General features: G+C 38.5%; 1 protein-coding gene across 1 annotated transcript in view; it reads right to left on the minus strand.

Moving 5' to 3' along the window:
• The window catches only part of PPP3R1 (protein phosphatase 3 regulatory subunit B, alpha), a 41,543-nt gene extending 25,648 nt beyond the window's left edge, over nucleotides 1–15,895 (minus strand). Inside the window, exon 1 of the mRNA XM_030021884.2 lies at nucleotides 15,671–15,895. Coding sequence (XP_029877744.1) covers nucleotides 15,671–15,673 — 3 coding nt within the window. The 5' untranslated portion in view covers nucleotides 15,674–15,895. The remainder of the gene's footprint in view (nucleotides 1–15,670) is intronic.

The raw sequence follows: 15,895 nt of genomic DNA on the forward strand, positions 1-15,895 counted from the left end.
AAAAAAAACAAAACCTTAGTTATATTTTAGTTAACACATTCTTGTCCAATCAATTTATGGTTTCCTTTGAGGAGATAGAAGCATTTTCCATCTTCTGGCAGCCACGATTTTCAAGACGATACAACTATCTAACAAGATACATCCACAACTCCTCAGCATCTCTGTTACAATTCCACCTAGCTGTTTAAGACCAGCGACATAAGCCTGCAAACATTCTCTTCCATTCCACCTTCATCTTTGGTTACAGTCTCCATTCTGGGACTACAGCATAAACTATGCTCTCCCCTATACCTGCCAATGAGCACAATCATTAGCAATCAAGTGCAAATTACCTTGAAGGTATGGTAACTTTTTGCCCAACACTTCCAGTTAACACTTCTTGGAAGGTTTACTAGAATTCTGACAAATCACTGAACTTGTATCAGTGCTCAGTTTTTATGTCTGATCTTAACTCAAAGGTGAAACTACAAAGGTACAAGGGACAGGTCTTACAGCTGGTGTTAATATTCTAACTCAACATCTCACCTGAATGCTAATCAACAGCAAACAAGGAAGGCTACAAGCATTCTGTAGTCAAAAAAGGGGACTGCAGGGCAGGTGGGGGGGAGCACCACAGCTTGTTTTAACTTACCTTTGGAAGGAGAAGATTTCAAGTTTTAAATGTGTTATCCCCAAAGTAACCTAAATTTGTTAATCCTGCCTCTAAAGAAAACACTCTGTGACCTTCAGTACTGAAGGAACTCGAAAAAAGATTAATACCTAATTCTTCAACATGGCATTTAAATTGCAGACATCAGAGATAATGAACCAAGGCAAAGGGGATTGTTGGATTTGGGATTACAGTAGAGATCAAGTCAGGTTAAAGCTGTTACAGCATTCTGGCATTGTTGTTCTTTGCAAGTATGCAGAATAAGTGTTATAATTCCCTTCACCACATTTTAAAAAGTCTTACTACAAAAACCTTATTTTGGATACATTTATTCAATCTGTTCATAACAAAAGAAGTGATGATTCTTTAGAAGATTCTTCCCTCTCAGATGTACATCAGGTTCTACCGTATGCCCCCTCAGGGTGCAGGAGGCAAGGAAGACTACTAGTCTTAGGAAAAGCCTGCAGTTTACTCCTTAGTCACCATCTAATCCAGTCATGGCTCTGCTCAAACTCTGTCAGTCATTTTAAGGGAAGCCACTTGTCCTCTGGCTGGCAGTGGGCCAGTCACTTCTGCTATGCTTTATTTAAATCCTCCACTGTCCACGGGTCTCCTCCAAAATGAGATATTAATGGCTTAAGGCCATCACAGTCAAGTAGCTATTCTAGGATATCACAGGGAAGCCCTAAACCAATGAAGCAAGAAGCAAACCTGAAATTAGAGACAGCTACTGTTGCCAAAGACTCTACCAGACACGAAAAGTAAAGGAATCAAGAGTGTAATTATAAGAGGATTCAGCCTTTATCTTTAATAAGCCATTTGGCTTTATTAACATTAAAGGAAGCATAGAAATAAGTGCATCTATTCAAATGGAATAAAACCCACTCATTTATAAATTTTAATGTTTTGAATATTAAGTGTTCAGGACTGAAAAGCAATCAGTAAAGTCTATTCAGTTATAGCAGGGATTATGTGATTTATATTCATATACATAATGAATATATTTCCTATCTGAACTCAGTTACAATTGCAGAGCTTTCAGCAAAAAATCTAAACTTGCATGATCTTGAAGGTACAATAAATTACTTGGTTTAATCACATATCTATACATACAGACACACAACACTACTTACTCATCTGCAGGTAAACTAAAGGTGTCTCCAAGAAAAAAAATTGTCAAATTGTCACCCAAGACAGAATGAGACACAAGGACCCAGAAGAAACACCAAAGAAAACAGTTTGCAAAACTGCTTAAGAAAGCATGATCAAAGATGGAAAACAGTTTTACTGCAAAGTCCTTTTCCTGAATTTGGAGAAAAGGAGCCATCAAGTCTGAGCATACATCAATAATGCTATTCACTAGGTATGTGTCTATCCCCACAAATCATCTTATACAAGTTTGATGCAGACATAATAAAAATCTAAAGGATAACTGGTTTGCTTTAAACTTAACCTCCATTGTTGCATCTGTAATATGTGTGAATATTAAAGTTTTCTGTTCTATTTTATGATCTCCCTGCCAGAGTTTGCAATATGTCAGGTAGGCAGATAATTAACAGTGCTAGAGACAAATATAGTGCAGTTTTTAAACCAAGGCAAGGCAGAGAAAAGATTGTGTCACATTTGGAAAACTAAGAAATAAATCCTTTCATTTGAAGCAGAAAAGCAAAACCTTGTATGTATGAGAAACCATAAGCTCTCGTACAAAATAATAAGAGCTCTCACTGCAGAAACTTGCATAAGCACTGCAATCTGCAAATAAAACTTGAGACAAAAACAGTCACAGGAACAAAAGTGTTAATTTTATGAGCTAAGGTACAATTCCCTGTGTGGTATTAAGACAATTTCACTTTTGGCAGTTCCCAGCTACTACTCTTCAGAGGCAAAAACCCAATCTACTTATGTAATCACTACAGAGCTGGCACTTCTAAAGCTTGCATCACTCTTGAAAATTCTCAGAACCCTGTAATTTTAAGTGCATAAATGAATAATGACCTCTCCAAAAGCCAACGAAAGGAGTTTCCCAGAAAGATTCTAAAGCAACTCAACCTTTAGTAGGGGAACAATAAAGTTCTGCCACCACTAAATCAAAGTAACTTCTGATGTAATTAAGAGTTCACATTAGGTAAGACAGGTTGGTCCTCCATTGCTTCTGGAGGAGTCACAAAAAATTTTGCAAGATGCTAATTTATTTGTTCCACTTACATTAATATACTGGTTTCATCTACAAAACTTCTTACTAGGTTTACTATACAAGCCTCTTCACTGAAGTTTATTCAATTCCCTTAGCTAAAGAAGAGACCACAGCAGCCTTCTTTCTCAACTTTAAAGATAATTGCAATAGTTTCCCAATCAATCCACTCCATGACTGTGCTGTTACATTGACACAGACCACACTAGTGAAAATGAGAACAAGACCATGCTGTCCAGGCAGAAAATTTGTAATCCAAGTACTAAACAAGGTAGAAGACTGAGAAGACTGCAAGGCAACAGACATATCAATGACAATTTAAAAAAAAAAAAAAAAAAAACCAAACAAAACCAAACCATAAATCTTCATGTATAACAAAAGTGGAGTTGAAGAGTTTTAGAGATCATTTCAAAGAAGGCAATTTTGTTTGTAAGTATATAGTGCAAAAGCTTATAATAAACAGTATGGCAGAAAGCATAAAACATGACTGAAGGTTATAACAAGTGACTAAAGTATCATGGGATTATCAGAGTTAAGGGTCAACATCTTAATAACAAAGAAATTACATCAATTTACACTTAATGGGATACTAGAGAGAAACAAAAAATAAAGTGTTTCACATTGATCTTGTTCTTCAGTACACTGATAGATATAAATTGGATATTGGCCACTTATGATCATCTCCAATTTAATCACTTCATTATCATGAAGGAATTTTTTCCCATCATTGGTGAATATGAACATAGAAAATCCAAGCAACTGCAAACAGTAAATTGTGTTATGGTTGTGTGAAAGAAAAACAACTTCACATTTGGAAAAGTAAAGTAACATATAGAACAAAGGAAACAAAAAAACTTCATTCAAAACATTAAGCATCACTGAGAACCTGGAGGGACTATGAACAAAGTCACACAGTTTTCACCAGTAATTAAAACAGATTATACTTAAACTATTATTTAGCATCTTATAGTCTGTCAAATGAATACAGACAAAACTACCCAAAAGAGTTAAAACTTTTTTTACAGGTAAGGTATTTAGTAGGCAATTAAAGCTTTCAGCTTCTCCCTTTCTCCACAACAATTTGGAGATAAAACAGTTTTTGTCCAAAGTACCCTCCCTGAAAACAACGTTCAAAACTTCCACTCCAACACAAAGCAATAGAACAGTGGTCCAGCAAAATTGGGAATTAATCACTGGCTGACCTACATAGAAATAGGAATAGAAAAGTTACTTTACAAAAAGATATTAACTTGACCTAAAGCCATATTGAAATATAATTTACTATATATAGATATACTCTCTGAGGCTGCTTTCTATTACACCTATTTAATTCTCAGCACTTCCATACCACTATAAAACCCAAAGAGAACTAGGGAGCTTCAGCAAACACCTCTCTAGAACAATCGCAGTACAAACTCTGCCAAGTTAATTGGCAGTTCAATACCTCCCTCCAAAATTAACAGTCAAAAATTAGTTATATTCTCTGTAATACTTCCAGTCAAACACTCTTGCCACTGAATTGATGAGGGGTGTGAACGGTAGGCCTTCTTTTCTCTTGTTTTTTAAACATGCTTTAGTATGTTGTGGAAATTGTCACTTAAAGGTATGGTACTTGTTAACATGCTTGCAAATTTAAAAATTACTCCAAAAATAAGTTTAAAAAGCTGAAGGCAAGTGTTATCAACATCTGTGGAATAAAAAACTCTACCTCTTAAAAATATGATTTGTGACACTCCAAATACAAAAAAGTGAGTAAAACTAAGGGTGACCCAGCCTTCCGAAGTTTCTGAACTTCCTGATTTTGCTTGTCCCAAGAAGATATAACACTGAAAGCCCTAACTCTACAGGCAGGAAGAAAACCAATAATCATTAGATCAGTTTCACACTACTATTCAGCAATGCCATGAGCATTAGAAACACATAATAATACTTGCAGAGGGTTTTCCAAAAGCGGAAGAGGAGCTATAGTAGTCACAGAACCCCCAGTAGAGAAAACAAACCTCCTCCCTAACTTCTGCAAGAAACGGCTACAGGCCTGCTTGTGACTGATCAGATATATCTCACATATGTATCAGGCTGAGGCAAACATGAAAGATGAGAACCTAGCTGGAAATGAAATGGAGCATGTTATCCTCTGACAGCAAGCGACAAGCATACAAATTAATGTATTTGTTCCCAACGTATCTGGTAAATGTCCCTCACCACAAACTGTTCACCAACTTATGCAAGCAAAGAATGGGAGATCAGTATCAGCTGGAAAGTAAGTTTAGAAGGCTTCATTTTTTCAGGGGGTTTAGACATAGCAGGTTCACTGTACTGCTGCAAGTGGTATTTGTGGAAGGGAAAGAAAATAGCAAAGATATATTCTAGAAACGAAGACAACAGATTATACTGGATCATATAACAGTATTATACTACTTAGTGTAAAAGATGATACTACAGTTGAATATAATTCCCTGTTCACAGAAGTAGGTTGGAAATCCTCAAGTGAGACAAGGGGAGTTTCCGCACGTCACAATAACAATGTGACCAGCACATCTTTCTCTACCAACTGCTTATCTTAAGTTTTGAGATTTTAACAGTGTATTCAGTAATGAGTTAACTGCAAAGGTTAAGGCTTTGTGAACAGTTGCATGGATATTTTTAAATGAATGTGAAAAGGCCTGCAAGAAAAAGAAAGCTGATGCAGCTCTACTGTACTGCATACAACAGTCTACTAACAGTTTAAAAGAGTCAAACATCCTTGAGCAGGGAAGTTTAAGTGCCAATTCAGAGAATATTGCCAATTCACACAACCTATACCACAAGGACTTAAAACAGATTCAGGGAAGTCACACAGGTCAGTGTACAGTACTCACTCAAATGGTCTAAGAGCACAGAAACAGACTGCATAAATAGATGCTGTCACCAGCCTTTCTTCCCATTTAAGAAATTTATAAACAGTTTAATACCTCTTAGTGTGAAAAAGGGAAATCTGAGTTTGAAAGACAGGAGATAAGCATCTTAGCTCAACAAGAAGAGAGACAATGGAAACAGTACAGTAAAAAAGATCACAACGGAAAGTAGACAATTAATAAAATGTCATTCAGGATCTACCACAAAAGAAGCTGAAGAACACTGCAAAGTATTATGTAAAGGACATGTATCTGAAAACAGAATAGATAGTTCAAAAATGGGATTTGATTTCACAAACTGACAAGAACAGAAAACAATCAAGGCAGCAAAGATGCAGAACTGGGCAAGATGGGCAAATCAAAGGAATAAACACACTATGCTGAAGGGGAACTGTTGCATAGCTACAGAATCTGCAAAAGAGAGATTGTATTCCAGTATTCTTAACCATCTCTGATAGTTAACACTTATCTTAATACTTAGGTTTTGTTTTTTTTTTTTCCCCAAAAGGAAAATAACTTTATCAGAACTTACAGCTGTCAGCTATTACATTGAGATGTTTTAACAAGCTCTGGTTTAGCTTATGCCACTCAAGGACTCACGAAGAATTCAGTAAAGAATAAAGATGAGTCATACAGTTTGAAAACAGGCCCTACCAACACTGTGATCCAATACACAGGAATCAAAACCACTGTAATTAAAATAGAAAGAATTTTACAAAACATTAAACAGGTCTTCTGGGCATTACCAGCTTCCATTCTAAGTGAATAGTTAGAATTTCCAGCAAATTAGGAATTTATTTTCTGAAAAAGATGCACTGCAAATTTCTGAAGTCTTCCAATTACCATTATCATAGACTTCCCAATCAAAGTAAAATGAAACATAGTAATAAACAGAAAAATACCACACTGCTTTCAGTTAAGGTTTTCACTGCTATGGAATATTCCAAAATCTTGAAGTGGTTTTCTTTATATGACCTGTGTCATGGAGAAAATACTGACTTTTTAAAATCATAACACCGAGGTGATATATATTCTGGAGTTGGTTATATGAATATACAAATGCAATTAAAAAGATAGAATATTTTAGGTTAAGTTCCTCAGGGCAGGAACTGTACAGGAATGCCAATATTTAATATTCAGTATCAAATAGAGACATCTAGCATTTTTGCTACAAGCTAATAAAAGGGTACTCAAAAGATTAAATTAGAATTCCAACCCAGTTTCAGTAGCTTATAAACAATTTTATGTCACATATTTGAAGAATTATCCAAAATCTCATTTACTTACAGATGTTAGCATTATTTTCGGTAAAGTTTCATAGCACTTGCTAAAGAAAAGATTACTTTATATTGTCAGGAATCAAAGCTTATTAATTGCTGTAACTAGCAATACAATTAAAACCAGCTATCCTGAAGAGCTGTAAATTTTCTTAAGTTGTAAATGTACATAAAAGCAAGCATAAAAGTACACACAAAGCAGCATTAGAAAAAAATGACTGCTATTTATAAGGGTCCACAGGTCCCAAAATAAGTCAGGTAGATGCACCCCTGCAGAGCTCCAGTGACTTCCAGAAATAATTACCAGTTGCTTTGGAGGCTCACAATCAATAATCTAGTCATCCTAGTCCAAGGCACAGTACAAATACCTGCATCCATCCCCAAAGACTGACACAACTGTGCATGTTTACACAATTTGCCCACAGAACCACAGGCTACCATCTTTCTGCTACCTCCCATCTTAGCTCTTCATAGGCTGTACTTCCAAAAATTTACTGCTTGCAAACCTTAAAGGCAGCATATAATATGTATACATTTGTACACCAGTCTGTAATATGAACTGCAAATCAAAGAACACTTCTAATTTTAAAATCAGTGCTTTATCTGCTCTTTGTGAGATGCTGGGTAACATGAATTGACTTCACAAAACACTTATGACACTGCATAGATGCTAAACAATACCTCTGAGAAAGTAGCCAAGGTAAAACTATTGCTCTCCACTCTCTCACTCAAACCAACTCTTCCCAATTTTTTTTATGGAATCTTTAGCTGCTCTGCCCCCTACTAGAGAGCATTACAGTACTACTACATCATTACATACAACACCTAAATCTTAAACAACCATCTTCTACTTCCCCTCAATTTTAGTCCCTTTTACTCACATGACACTTTGTTTTCTCACCCAGAAAGGGAATTTGGCCACCTTCTAGCTCACTGTTCATTTTTTCAAGGCCTCTCAGAAGATGATTTTTCAGAATTGAACTCTGGCAAATTCAGCTGCACCAACACTAGATTTGTACTCTAACATTCAAGACTACACAAGATTCAGACTTACTAAGCTTTTATATTTTATAAGTTACATTTGTCACTAATCTAATTTTTCAATGCACTGTCTGAAATAAAAAACTAACACCAGCGGTACCCAATGCAAATGCTTTAATCTTATTACTGAAGTAACCAAATTTAGTGTTTTGAATAAAATATTCCAGGAAAACTAACACCATTTTTATAAGAATCCCTGAAAAAGTTTAAGGGTAAGTAGGAAACAGATATTTTACTAGACGCCCCTATGAAGAACAGTGATTAGAGTGCTAAGACAGTCTACTTAAGTCAAATATAAAAATCAAGTCTATTTATTCATATGGCATTTTTTGTTATTGCTGTTCAGAAGTTCTCCTATTTATCATTAATTTTTTCTAGACTTCCTAGCAGATCTACATGCAATCAAGCTTTATCTGAGAAATCTGTGAAGTGTTCTTTCAGTGTTATCAACAAAAGTGACCCATGACTGCTCAGATACCAAGGTGCTAAGCCTGTAAGCAGTAGCTCAATACTAAATCAAACTTCCCCGAGGGAACATCATTACATACAGAACACTAAAAAAAGCTGTTCAGACATCATGCCTGCGAAGTACATGAAAAGTTCTCCTTCATAAATTCAGGCCTAAAGTCATACCCATGAGTTCATTTCAAAAAAACCCCACTCCTTTTGAAGTCCTCTCTGCTAGCCATAGTATCATTGAGCAGAGGGAATTCAAGTGAGTTCTTTCAACTTCAGTGATGCTATTCAGAACCTACAGAGTCAGCAGTGAAACAACAGTTGTTTTGTCTTCTACTACCTATTACCAAAAACCCAAAACACCTGATAAACGTATGCAGAGGAGCTATTCACAGGGTGACAATGGAGAAGGGGTAGAAAAAAAAAACCAACAGATTACTGTAGCTGAGGTCTTCCTTCTCAAAGTTTCCAGCTGCTTAAAATAAAGGGTAAAAAGCCTCCATATTTGTCACAAATATATCGAAGGTAGAATTTCCACAGAATTTAAAGATGATCCTAAGATTATATTCTTGTGAGAATCACAGCTGAATCCACTTTTCCAGTAGCTGGGTTTCTTCCCAGAAACATAGGAAGTCTGGCCTTCATTTCTGGGCTTCCTAGCTCTCACCCCATCCTTTCCTCTCCTGCCCCTCCCAAACTCTGACTGAAGTTCTTTAACAAACGTCTTACTACATTTTTTAATTCTTACTTTACCCAACTTAGACAATGACACAAAGTGTTTGTGAACTTCAAGCTGACTGCATAAGCTTTTTAAAATAGGCACAGTATCAGCTTACTGGGGGAGTTCCGGTTCTTTGCCTTAACAGTCTGCTTAAAAATGTCCATCAACACAGACTTCACAAATATTCACCTGAGTGTATTAACTGGCACAACCTGTTTACAGCTTGGAAGCCAAGATTTTTATTGGCAGTTCATGAGCAATGTGGTCCTTTAATCTAAAGCATTTAAAGGGTTTCTGAGACTACTTTAATGCAGTCAAGGATAATTATTTATATCGCATGGGATTCTTCCTTAATTGTGGAATGGAGTATCAATAGCATGGCCAACTGACTGTCAAGTTACAAGCAAGTCAGATATAGTCTCCAGCCTGTTTTGCACCATCTACACAGTCTTGCCAAGCAGTTAAAGTAACAATGTGCTTGTGGCTGTGCTAGGTACAATCTAAAAGCAAGATATAAAACATTTTAATGGTCTTTCTGTTTGTGGAAAAGGCCTAATAAAGTATAGTTGCCAAATTAAAATTTTCAAGCTACACATTTAGAAAGCTACATAAAATGTCAAGATTAAGTTTTCTTATTTAAAAGAACTGTCATTCAAAAAATTACTTCACTTGAAAGATGTGGGGTTTATTCTTAGACACATCTGAAAGTTCTTTAAAAAAAAAAAAAGAAACGAAACTCTGCACAGACTTTTGCCATTCAAATTACACAGAACAGACCTGAGTAGGAAAACAAGCCATAGTTTAACCCTGGTTAAACTTATCTCGATATTCAATATTACTAAGGAAATACAGTATTTCACATGGTGACCAAAATAATCTAGCTACATCATACCTCAAGCAATTGCTTCTAGTAGTGTACTTAAATCACTACAAAATCCTTAATGTCAAGTCATTTAAGCTCCCTGATCATTGATTCAGGGAAACAGCAGTGAAAACATTCCCAAAATACCTGAACTGGTATACTGAAAGATCTATCTATACCAGATTAAAGTACGCTGGTCCATATCCAAGCCTGCCCCACTTCATTCAGCACATTAAGGTAATCTTTGTAGCAGATCTTTCTCAAAACTGCTGATGTCAAGATTACTTTAGGCCACTAACATCTAAGAAACTGAATAGCTTTTATGGGATATAAACGTCCATTTCCAGGTCTAATCTCTAAAAGAAGTTACTTTAAGTGGCTAACACAATGCTACAAAGACACTGAAAGGCAGCAGTGTGTGACCAAGCTTTCAACCACTGCACACCATCACATGCCTTAAGACAAATGGACAGTGCACAGCACATTTCCTAGTGGCTGTATTCTAACTCAAATAACTCATCAGCCCCAAGACCTCAAAATTTTTAGCAGTTGATTTGATTTAGACTTCTTATTTTTAGAGCTACAAACACATTATCCATTTCCGACATCACATACTAATGTTAACTTCTAAACAATAAAAAGGACCTTGGATAAGCTATTACCCCACCATGACCTCAACCTTTTTCATTTGTAGAACAAGGACAGTATTTACCAGCTTCACAAGAGCACAGCAAGATAAGCTCTTATGGTCTTTAGGAAAGAAAGAACATGTTTAAGTAATTTATATAATCAAGCCAGCCAATAAAATTCTTACTTTCCAGGAGTTCCAACTTCTTTTCTGTTTTAATTAACAGGGACATGCACATAAACCAAGATATTTTTCTTACAGTATCCTGCTCAGAAGGTTCCAACTGCATAATCTTTAAGCATAAGCACTTTTCACTCCTCTCTTTCGATGTAGATCCATGTCTCTCATCATTCCTTCCCCATCAGTTCAATCTTTACTCCCCCATCCTTGCAGTGCTTGCTCCTCCAGAAGCAGAGGAGTTTGATTGTGACAAGGACATCACACAGTAGCACCTTCCCTATTTCTGCTGACAATTCTGGCAAAGAACTAGCATGTAGGAAGCACGGGAACAGCCAGCCCCCTTTGCCCCCGTCGCCTTTCTGTAGGGAACACACAGGAATAAACAAATTTAGGAAAAGAGAAAAACATATAGGCCAGAAGAAGGAAAGGATCGAAAATAGGGAAATGTATCACTAAATGAATTGGCTGCTAATCAACAAAGAACAAACAGTGCAGTGTAATTTTTCTCCCAATTAGTAGTTCACAAATGATACTACCCAGAGCAGGGAGAACAGGCTTGGGAGGAAAGAGGAAGGGCAAGGACATCAAGAGCAAATTGCTTTCAAGAAGTCATATATTAGCTCAAATTACAAAAAAGTTTTTCCTATGAACACAATTTTTGGTCACCATTTCATATAACTAAACCAAAGACTTAACAGTTTCATGCTCAATTACCATTCAAACTTAAAACACTTCAGGAGAGGATACAGTTTTCTTTAACAAAACTCAGCTAAACACAGGCAGTAATAAAGCAGAGGGAAAGCAAAAGAATTCTTTTACTAGCAGGGAAATCAAAGCAATGTTGAAAAATCTTATGCAAGTGTAATTTATGAATTACAGTAGGAGAATGCTATTAAGCATATGTACAATTAAAAAAACCTATTCCTTCTGCAATGCTGCCAGGTAAGCACTGATTCAACAGCTAGCTACAAGAAAGCTGTAAGATCTTCACTGCTAGATTCATTTCTTCTTGAAAGTATGTATTGCGTCAATCAAAACTGATGAATAATTTTCTCATAGTAGCTTGGCTACACCTTAACAATTTTTTGTATGTCTTTCTGACATACAAAAATGAGGGAAACGAGGAGGCAGAAGCAGACCAAGAAATGGCTTGGCACCAAAATGCGCATTCCTGCCTTATTTGTTTCCCCAGAAATACCAGAATTACTGAAGACTCCTTTTCTGATCAACAGAAGATAGTCCCATCTCCTTTAAGATATCAATGAAAAACCCAATTTAGATGTTATTAATGTCACTCCCTTAAAGCTTCCCTTTTAGTGCTAAGTCAGATGCCTTAGAAGATGAATATTCTGAAGTTCCTGAGGTATGCCCACCACAAACCATTTTCCCCTCAAACTACTCAATTTCCATTCCTCTCTATTGTTGAATTAATAGTTTAACCATATAAAGACAGAATTCTACTTCTACTGCAGAAATAGTGAAAAAAAGTAACTACTTTTTAAAAAGTCTCTTTCCTCCTCCATCAACAGTATCTGTCTTACTTTCTAGATCACAGACAAGTAAACTTGCATAATCAAATTGGCCTCTAAACTATGCCTCTGAAAATTACTTCCAAAATAAAATCTTTTATTAAACAAACCAGCTTAAATAAGCCTACCAAATACTTCTTAAGACCTACAACGAGCTTCACAGTTTGAATCCTAGACCAGTTTATTCCACCTGTGGCAGAAGACCACCAGTAGGCTGTAAAACATAAGACAGACCATGTAAGTGCCTCCAGTTCCTGCCACCTGTTACAAAACTGAACCGACTATTCAGATGTTTGTAATGATAGCAGTGAAATGATGATTTGGTAATGGAGTAACTAGTTTTTTCTTCAGCTAAGAACCAACATATTTAATACCCTCCCTAATAAATAGTAAACAATGAGTCAAGATGGTCTTCAGGCTTTTTTGTTGTTGTTGTTTTATTGCAAAAAATGTTTTGGTTAGAAACACTGCTAGATCAGCTTCAGCTGGAGAAAATGCACCAGAAGCACCACTACTCAAATAAAGTGGGTCAAAACAACTGAGTAAGAGTGTAGCTAAGAAGGTAGACACACTACATAACATGGTTTGGGTGACAGGATCCTGTGGAATTCTGTCTTCTGTCCTACAACTACAAAACTCAAAAGCTGGATATAAACCAGAATACAGACCATCCTGAGAAAACAGAAATTACCTATCCAAACCCAAGATTGTTTAATAGCATCTGTGCTATCTACTTTTTCCTAGAAAATACTACTCATAGGAAAATCTTGCTAAGTCAACTCTGACAGAAATAGCGTATCAACATTACTTCTAGCATTACATAATGGACTCATCATCTTATGCTCTGCCTGACAGATTATTTTAGAACTGGCTATACCAAAATATCCAGAACTACATTCTTTGACTCACTACATGTTTATGTTTTATCTTAAGCTACCTAGAACAAACACAAGAATACATTCACCTCTTTCTTCACTATAACTGTCAGCTCTCTGGTCCCGTAAGAACACAAAAGAAATGTTACCCCAAACTGTAAAAAAGAATTGCTCTATCCTAATAAAGGTTGAAACAAGATCTACTCCATTAGAAGTGAACTGTTCCAGTGAAAACATCCACAGGGTAATGACAGTAAAAAGAATAGCAACTTAAATGAAATGGGTTTTTTTTTCATGTTTATCAGCTGTTTAGTTTTAGCTTGGTTTTCAGACTACAAGGCACCTAAGATTAGTTGTTATCGGAACCAGCATACTGACATAGCTACAGTGAAAACTCTCCTGCTGTTGTTACTGCTTATGTCAGCAAATGAGCACCTTTACTGGTAGAGAATATCCAGCATACCTTTTTTCCAGCTTCTGCATTTACACATTGCAATTGATCATACACAAATACTGTTCAAGAAGTCACAAAGTAATAATCAATCAACATGACTGTACCATCAAAAGATGCTAAGACAGCTTCAGTTACAACAGAATGGAGGAAAAAAAACTAATCAAAGTTAATCACACATGAAAAGTTAGGTTCATTACAAGTCACTAACACACACGGGCATTCATGGTTAAATAACGTTTTCTTTCCTTTTATGCATGTTAGCATATCTCCTCAGGCAAGTCTCTGAGAACACAATTTTCACAGAAGACCCAACTAATGGCAGTATGAGCACAACTGTTGTGTGGAAGATGATCACTGTTCATCTATATATTCACAGCAATTAGCGGTATTGCAACCATGGCATAATTACCAATAATAACTTTTTTCTTTTTAAGTCTCAGCTTCATTAATACCTTGTCCTCAAAATACAAGCCTTCTTTTCTCACAGTCTTAATGTATTCCAAGACTGTGTGAAGGCATTCAAGTAAACACATTGGTTTAGTACCCAACTGAAACCAAACTTTTATACATTTCAAAATATTTCTCCAAATGCACATCTAACACATTAAAGTGTACACACAAAGACAGCCTGAACATGATGCATCAGTTTCTGCTACAACTTTATTTTTTAAAGGGAAGATTGCAATCCCCTGCTTAAAAACAAAAGGAAACCCATATTTGGCTCCTAGGCCCTGTGAAGTCTAATGTGAAATGTGATGAACAGCTGACCTTGCTCTTAAAGGGTTAAGAGCCAAAAGGTTTAAACCACTTATATTTTTCCAGCTGTAAAATCAAAAAATTGCCAGAGTCTTCCTGCAGCCAGAGTACTGGATAATTTAGGCTAAAATAAATGTTTATTAAAAAAGGGCGTTGATTTCTTGGCAGCAGTGAAAAGCAGGAGACACCCCTAGTGTCGACGTAAAACACTACAGGACTCCATACTGTATATCTGGGTTAATTTTACGGCAGTAAAAGGGAAATTTAAATCGTCATGATTTAAAAAACAGAGCAACTCAAATGCACACACCTGGACATACCGCATACCTTCTTCCTGCGGTCTCAAAACCCGCATGCCTATCATATTTAAAGTGTCAGCTTTCTAAACCCGGACCAACTGAAGTATACATTATCTAGCCTGTCTCCCTGCCACAGGCTACGTGCATTATAGCTTTCCGGTCTGCACATGAACAGAAAAACGCTGCTGCACCAAGGAAGGCGGGGGGGGAAACGGGACCCTATTGAGATTGCAAAACAACCACAAGACACCGCTACCAAAATGCCGGACTTGCTTAAGGCGCTGCTGATACATCTGGAAAACAGATGAAGCGCAGGCCGGGGAAGGCGAACCCCCGGACTGAGGGGAAGGGGGGCGGGAGAGCGCGTTTGGGGGCGGGGGTGAGGTGAGGGGGTGCCGAAGAGCGAGGCGAGGCGGGGAGAAAGGGAAAGGCCGAGCCCGATGAGCGCTGCCGGGGCGGGGGGGGGTGGGGGGGTAAGGCGGCGGAGGGAGCAGGCGGGGAGGCAGCGGGGCCCATGGGGGCGAGGCAGCGGCCGTGGGCGGCGGCGGGGAAGCGGGGGGACGTGCCCGCCCCCAGGGAGAGGCGCAGGGCGGCCGCAGCGGCGGCCCGGAGGGAGGGGAAAGCCCAGCGAGGCGCTCGCCCGCGGGAGGACGTGGACGGCTCGGGGGCGGGAGGCGGAGGAGACGGGTCAGAGGCAGGGCAGCAGCAGCGAGGCGGAGCGGCGGTCAGGCCGGGCCGGGCCGGGCCGCGGGGCCATTGCCTCGCCCCCCACTCCCGTGGCCCGGCCCGGTCTGGAATATTCCGGCGGGGCGGGAGCGGGGGGCTTGGCACGGAGGGGCAGCGAGGGAGGGTCCTCACCATGGCGGCGGGTGGGCGTCAGGCGTCTCCCCCGCAGCTGAATCCACGGAGCCCCGGCTTCGCTGTACGTGTTCGGCGTCGCCGCCGCCGCGCCCCGGGCCTGCCGCTGCCGCCGGCTCCCCTCACTGCGGCAGTGGCTCGCGCTGACCTGCAACGGCGCACAGGGAGCGAGGGAGGGGGCGCGAGCGGCGCTAACGCTCGGCAGCAGGGGCGGAGCCTCCCACA

This window comes from Aquila chrysaetos, chromosome 8 (assembly GCF_900496995.4).
Source record: "Aquila chrysaetos chrysaetos chromosome 8, bAquChr1.4, whole genome shotgun sequence".
NCBI lineage: Eukaryota > Metazoa > Chordata > Aves > Accipitriformes > Accipitridae > Aquila > Aquila chrysaetos.